Genomic DNA, 7803 nt, shown 5'->3' on the forward strand with positions numbered 1-7803 from the left:
TTCAATATATATACATATTAAAAGTTGACTAAGTAATATATATCCGATATATTTAAATATTACTTTTAGTTTTTAATAATTATATAATTTATTTCTATAATTAAAAATCATAATAATTTAAAAGAAATCTAAAATATAAAATTTAAAATTTTTGGTGATATTAAATCTAGGTTTAATTATAGTTTTGGTCTTGCTATTTTAACTGAATTACGAAAATAGTCTTCCATTTTATTTCTCACCAATTTTGGTCCTTCACACATAATTTTGTTTCAAAATTTGATGAAGTGTCAAAATTTTATTTTTTTTAAGTCACACCACACCATTTATGATTATAGATCTCAGGTACAATTATTACACTTTGAGATCTTGATGCATAATGTGACTTAAATAAGCAAAATAAAAAATGACATTTTATCAAATTTTGAACCAAAATTATGTTTGATTACCAAAACTGAAAAAAAAAAAAAAAAAATAGGAGGACTATTTTTGTGATTCAGTTAAAATAGAGATAACAAAACTGCAGTTAAGCCTTAGATCAATAACCTAATCAAATTGATTTATATAGATTTAACATGTATCAATCTTAAAATGTATCTTAGAAATCCTATAACAAATTTCATTTCATACTTTTCAATGTGATTGAGTAAAAACGAAAATGATATTCAATGTGACAATTTTGCACGGACAATTAATGAACCAAAACCTACCCAAGAAAAGATTGCACACAAATCTTTAACCATGCGTTAAATCTTTGAATTAAATTTGTATACACATGTGAGATAATTTTTTTTCCCGTATACTTTAACTTACTGCAAAAAAATTTTGTTGGATATATTTTAAAAATTAACTTAATAAAATGGCATTGATGTATGAGTAAAAAAGTTTTATACCATTATATATAAAAATTAATTTCTTTCATCACCAGAAATCATTTTGAAAAGGGAATTATCTTAATCCTTAGCAATATACTTTAAAAAGATCGAAGGATTCTATTTTGTTTGTAACGCTTTGAACTTATATCATTTTCACTTTGATATTATTAGAAAAATATCTTTGTACATACTCATCCACGTGAATAAAAAATTTAATACAGCCCCTCTGTACTTTCACTTTAATTAAAAATAACAAAAGAAAATAAAATGCATTAAAAATCCAATTAAAAATATATTAAAAAATATTTAAAATTAATAAAAAAATTTAAAAAAAAATGAAAATTAAATTATTTTATTAATAAAAAAATATAATACAATAAACTTATTAATTACAATGAATCTTTTTGACCAAATATTAATTACAATGAATGATATTACATTTAATATTAATTAAATCTTGTTTTAGGTTAAGTTGGCGTTTTTGTAATACCGCGTAGCCTTTTTGTCGCGTCCTTTTAATTTTCTCTATAAAAAGTTAAAAACAACTTTGTTTTTCTTCACTCAATCCCCTTAACTTTCATTTCTCTCTGTTTCAGTTTCAACAATTACTCATTGACTCTGTTTTTGATTTTATTTTTTGCTTTGAAAAATGGCAGAAGAAATATTATCAAAGATGAGTTCACTCTCAATCTCTAAAACTGAACCAGACGCGTCATCGTCGTCTTCAATGATCTCGCTTATGACAGCTGACGGCGTCATTTTCGAAATAGAACCTCTCATTGCAAAAGAGATGAAAACCGTTCAATCTTTCATCGACGAAACATCGGACTCAACTTCAACCATTCCTCTTCCCAACATCTACAGCGATCAGCTTCCTTTGATAATCGAGTATTGCAGAAAGCAAATATCCGAGAAGATTACCAAAGAATTCAAAGCCGAGTTCGTGAAAGATTTGAACAACGAAGAGGTGAAAGATCTTTTCCTTGCTGCAAATTACTTGAACATGGATCATCTTTTCGATTATTTGAGTCAGGTAATTGCGGATCGAATTGCGAATAGAAGTGTGGAGTATGTGCGGAAATATTTTGGAGTTGAAAGTGATTTTACGCCGGAAGAAGAGGCTACGATTCGTAAAGAGCGTGCTTGGGCATTTACGGGAGTCATTGAAGATGACGATGATTGAATTTTATTTCATCATAATTAAAATTAAATTAGGAATTCTTTCTCTAATTTATCTTTTTAAATTATGAAATTAAAATTATTAATAAAATTTGAGTTTGTTTTTGCTATTACTAGTTTATGAATTTGCAATGGATTCTTTGCCGTCACAATTTGCATTGGTAGTACTTCAATCGAATTCGGTCCAATGAACATTGGCAGTACTTATGAAAAAAAAGAAAAAATTTGAATTGATTTCGGTCCAATGACTTACGAAATGTTAACCGTGTTAAATACTCCAATAGGAGGAATTCAAATTCCAATTTAATGTTTGTTGATATTCATGGAATAAAAGTTGAAAACAAATTTGGCAAAATTGTGAAATTGAGTAATGTCTCTATGTGGAGATTATTTCTTGGATTGGAAAAAGTTGATATCGAATTTTTTTTTTTTTACAGAAAGATGTCCAATTGAGTAGAGATCCCATTGCAATTTTAATAAGGATTTCATTGATAGTTGACATTATTTCTTCAGAAAAATAGTGTAAATTTTTTGTATACTCACGTTTTATTAAAATGTTCGATAATTATTTTTAAATTGTATTTACAAAATGAATTTATGTTGAAATATCGTGACTTCTCATTAAATGTAAAAATAAAATTATTTTATATTGATAATTCATGATCATTAAATTTTTAATTTTTAATTAAAATTAAAAAAAAAAACTTAATTGCAAATCAGAATTTTTTCTGGTTTTTAGTCCCAAAATCATAATTTTGGTCCAAAATTGATGAAATTTCAATTTTTTTTTTTGCAATTATTTAAGTCATATTATGTCTCAAAATCTTGTTTTGTACCTACATTATATTTGAGAGACTAAAACTAGAGAGAAATAAAATGGAGAACTACTTTCGTGATTCAACTAAAATAGGAGATCAAAACTGCAATTAAGCCTAAAAAAATAGAAAATTGTCATAAAATATCCTAACTCAACTAACAAAGACAAATCTTTTTAGTTAAACATCATGTATGTACAATTAGAAAACTAGATATACTTTTACCCATAAATAAGAAAAGTAGAGATCTAATTGCAATTAGATAGCAATTAAGTCAATACTAATTCCTTTTGTTCCTCTTTACCCATTTTCTCTTCGAACTATTCAATACTTCATTTTATATATCACATTTCCATAATCTATTTGATCGACTCATAAAATTCATTTATAACTTCTAATTTGAATGCAAAACCATTAGCAAATATATCGTGGTGTCGATTTCACCAATTTAAAGATGTTGAACACAAAAAGAATGGTCCACAAATCTCCTTGAGAGTATGTGTTGGAAACTATGATGTGATTTACACAAGCCAACAAATCTATATTTCAAAAGTAATTTACAGAAAATTGTTTTGAGTTACAGTATAAATCTTCAAGTTATCATCACCATCGAGCTTCAAAATCCTGAACACATAATTACCTTTACCATAATCCTTGGTAAAAGCAACTACCACAGGGAAAATCAAATTGGGATAAAAAAGCTGCAAAATTCCATTTGATTGCGAACATAAAACAGTGGAACTCAAATTCGTGAAACTCATGGAAGACTTCAAGTTCAACGTTAATATCATTAAATTTGAGAGTGAGGTTACAACGCGAAACGCAAAACCATACCAACAGGAAACATTGAAATTCTGAGAAGGAACGGTGGTATCAGTTGGGTTTTCAAAGCTTGACCAAACAAAAACGGTGGCGCCGTTTCCGACAGACCAGATAATGGGTGATTCACTGGAAATGGAGGGAGAAAGTGCTATTGGAAGAGGACCACGATTGAGTTTTGTTGGAAGCTTAATGGGTTGTTGTTCCTGGTGAGAGATTTGGATTGTCACTGCAATGGTAGAAATTAAGTGGAGAATAAGAAGAAAGATAGTAGTAGAGGATGATGTTCATGCGTTGGTTTTGTTTTTTTTAATAAATAAAATAGACTGAGGAAGTCAGTTAAGTTGGGAGATGGAAAAGGAAGAGATAAAAACAAGAGAAATGATGAAGTTTAAAAGATATATCTTAGTGTCGTAAAGGGTCAAAATGGTTCAAAAAATAGTACGACTCCAAAATTATACAATTGAAAAATTTAAAAGACTAAAAACATATTTAAGAGCACTATCGTGCCTTTAACATATAATATATCATTTTTATCAAATCTATAAAGATACATAACGTTTAAAATTCATAAACATTTTAAAAAAGTTGCATTTATATGTGCACTATTTTGTGCATCTTGCGAGCACTTAGCTCCTCAAGTTGGCGCTTATCACCCACTAGCGATGGACAAAGTTCAATTATGTTTGAAAATCGAAGCGAACCGAACCAAACTAATTTTTAGTTTGAAAAAATTGAATCGAACCGGTTTACAGTTTGTAAAATTGAACCGAACTGGTTCTATAAACCAATGAACCGGTTTAGTACTCCAAATCGAACTGAACCAGTTTTAACTTATTTTTACTTGTACCAAACCAAACTGCTTTTTATCAAATTCAACCGCACTGTTTAATTCCTATAGACTTTTTTTTGAATTCATTGACTAGTAATTAGGGAATTCATTTAAGTTTTAGAAGTAATTAGTTTGAGAATGTTGAAAAATGATTACATTCCATCTCAACATGGAATTCATTGACTAGCAACGTGTGGAGCTGCCTTTCTAGATATCTATTAAGACTTGCATTGGCATGATCTTCTGAACTGATTCTCATGATCTTGATTATTGGTAATTCCTCTACATGATACTAGAGCTTGTTGACATTGATTGGATAACTTTCCAGCCACATAGCAAAGGTAAGAGAAAGTAGTACCATAGATAGAACCAGTCGCAATAGAAATGAGAATCCCAGAAGATAACATTAGAATTAATCAGAAACAGAAACAACAATGTCTAATTAGGGTAATGTTGATCAATTAGTCTCAACACATCACTAAACCTTGATAGACTAATGAATTTTCTAAAAATCTCTGGCCAACACACATGTAACTAAAGGGTGAACAAAAACAGATTCCTCAATATTCTAAAAGTATGATCCCTAAACTCAAATAATATCTTTACTTCAAAAAGATTACTTCAAATACAATGACGCTAAACAAAATAGAAACAAATGTCTTTAACTGTTGAGACTAATGACACTAGCAGATGTTGTTACATAGAGCGTTGGAGAAATGATCTCTGCAAAAAAAAGTATTTCGTTATGTTTCAAAAAATTAAAAATACGATACAAAGTTTGTAGAACTATAAATATTGTAACATACCTTTCTCAAAGGTTTCAAGTTCTCCAAGGTCCTCATCAAATAGATTTGAGAAAGGAGATCCTTTCAACCAATCTTGAGTGCAAACAAGCACTTCCACTATGGTATGTGTAAGATTACTACGATGATGATCCAACACTCTTCCTCCAGTGCTGAAAGCATACTCCGATGCTACAGTAGACACAAGAATGACCAACACCTCACGAGCAACACTAAAAATGATGGAGAATCTAGTAGAGTTGACTTTCCACCAATTCAGAATGTCAAGCTCGACAAAATAAGGTTCACCCTATAGCACCTCTTTGTACTTGCCCTAAAAAAATCATTTAAGACAATATCTTTATAGGGAAGGACACCTAGCCCCTCTTTGTACCTGTCCTACAAAGATAGTTGGTGTTAAGTGTCAGTTTGAGGAGCTAAGTGCTCGCAAGATGCACATAATAGTGCATAAATGCTTTTTTTTTTTTTTTTAAATGTTAAATTTTAAATGTTATGTTTCTTCGTAGATTTGATAAAAATAAAATGTTATTTGCTAAAGGCACGATAGTGCCTTAAACACGTTTTTATTCTTTTAAATTTTTCATTGTACACCCGACTCGTGTCAACCAATATATTTTTTTTGTAAACTCATTATTTTAGAAAACAATCGCAACAAATTGGCTTTAGATTTGGACTACAAGTCAATTATTTGTAAATAAAAATTCACCTATGAGCTATGTTTTTGTGTGTCCATTTTGCTTTCATAGGCTTAAAAACTATGTTGCTAAAAATTGTCCACAAGTACCGACTTGAAAATTTTCAATTTGAAAATTCATCACAGGATTAAGTGTTGAGGTTAAATTCTATGGATTATTGAAGATATTATGATGTGTTTGAAAGTAGAAATTTCAGTCGGAAAGAAAGTGAGATAAAGTTGGAAGTAGAGTCAAGTTGTAGGGCGCACACCATATGTGGTGAAGGGCGTCACTTGGAAGTGGTTCAATGCACATGGTGTCTCGATTGTTGTAGTGGTACTTGATGTGTTACACAATTAACTTACAAGATTAGATCACTCTGAAGATGTTCTAGTTAGGCTTTGGTGTCTTCCTAAGAAATATTCCCCCGAATTTTAACTAACTAATAGTTTTTGTTTGATTAAATAAACTAGTTAGTTACCATGCATGCGCGCGAGTTTAATTTCTTAATTCGAAATGTGTTTGTAGTGAATAAAAGGTTTAATTCAATATTATATCAACAATTATGATGTATTATTTTAAACAATTGAGTAAATTAGATAATTATAAATAATTGATATATTATAATTATTTTTATGTTTATTTAGAAAATATAAAAAAATACTTAATTTAAATAGTTGATTATTGTCAATATTTGTATTGTGTACTATATTTATAATAAATTATAGTAAGTATATTACTATAATCATTCTCATTTTTATTTATTTAGAGGATATAAAAACAATTATGAATTTAAGTAATTAATAAATGACAAAAATGTTTTCCGTTTATGAATTGTACTCTCCAATGACTTCTTTACAGACTCATTTTCAAAAAAAAGCAACATGAAAAAGTTGAAGTTTAAAAAATAAATTATAGTTAAAGTATTATAATTGTGTATATTTCTATGATGACGATATTAAAAAAAAATAAATTCAATTGATTGATTAGTAACAAACAATTATCTTATTGATTTTTTTTAGTAACTCATTTTTAAAAAAACACGAAAGACTTTAATACTTTAATATGACTGTCTGTCTTTGACAAAAGTCAACTATAAATTAAGACTTTAATTTATTGATCATTTGATTCAAAGAACTAGAGTAATATTTGAATCAAACCTTCGAGAACGTGACTTTTTAACGAAGAAAGTGACTTTTGAATTCTATGAAGCATTGTTTTCTTCAATAAAGCTATCATCTCAAAAAGTTAATTTCTTTAGTCAATAAGTCAACATTGAAGATTGACTTAAGTTATTTATATTCATCTCAAGACAAAATTCTAAATGAAATAATTTTGTTTCTCTGATAACATGACATCAGAGAATGAAAATGATCTATATCCTCTAGTTAGTATAGTAAAACTATCCATGTAGTACAAAAACAACTTGGAATAGTACTATGAATAGTACAAATCTTTTAGTGACTTAGTGTACTATTGCTACGTCTCAAGATCATCAACGGCACAATTTCTAATTGATATATTTCTTAAGTATTTAAATAGAAACTTTTTCAAACTGAAGAAGATTGATGAAATCCGATTTAATGATGTTCAATTAATAATATTCGAAGAAGATTTCTGAAAAATCCATCAACACATCAAAAAAAAAAAAAAGAATGAATAGAAAATCTTATTTGGTGAGGGTTATTAGAAATTGATGTAAATCAATCAACTTGTTTTATTACACTTGTATTGATATATGAAGTGAATTGTATTATCCTCTCAATGAGAGTTAAACATTCGAAGAAAGATTATGTGTCAACTCAAACG

At 28.5% G+C, this 7803-nt stretch overlaps 1 protein-coding gene across 1 annotated transcript; it reads left to right on the top strand.

Annotated features, from left to right (window-relative positions):
* Window positions 1–1446: 1446 nt before the first annotated feature.
* Window positions 1447–2172, top strand: LOC101507761 (SKP1-like protein 14). The gene has a single exon (XM_004488709.4). It carries the CDS (start codon window positions 1522–1524, stop codon window positions 2053–2055), a length of 534 nt encoding a protein of 177 aa, XP_004488766.1. The 5' UTR covers window positions 1447–1521; the 3' UTR covers window positions 2056–2172.
* The last annotated feature ends 5631 nt before the right edge of the window (window positions 2173–7803 follow it).

The sequence above is a fragment of the Cicer arietinum genome, chromosome 1 (genome assembly GCF_000331145.2).
Source record: "Cicer arietinum cultivar CDC Frontier isolate Library 1 chromosome 1, Cicar.CDCFrontier_v2.0, whole genome shotgun sequence".
In the NCBI taxonomy this organism is placed as follows: domain Eukaryota; kingdom Viridiplantae; phylum Streptophyta; class Magnoliopsida; order Fabales; family Fabaceae; genus Cicer; species Cicer arietinum.

Bases quoted from the DNA above. Each gene is read 5' to 3' on its own strand.
- LOC101507761 (XM_004488709.4), top strand. From the start codon at position 1,522: ATGGCAGAAGAAATATTATCAAAGATGAGTTCACTCTCAATCTCTAAA.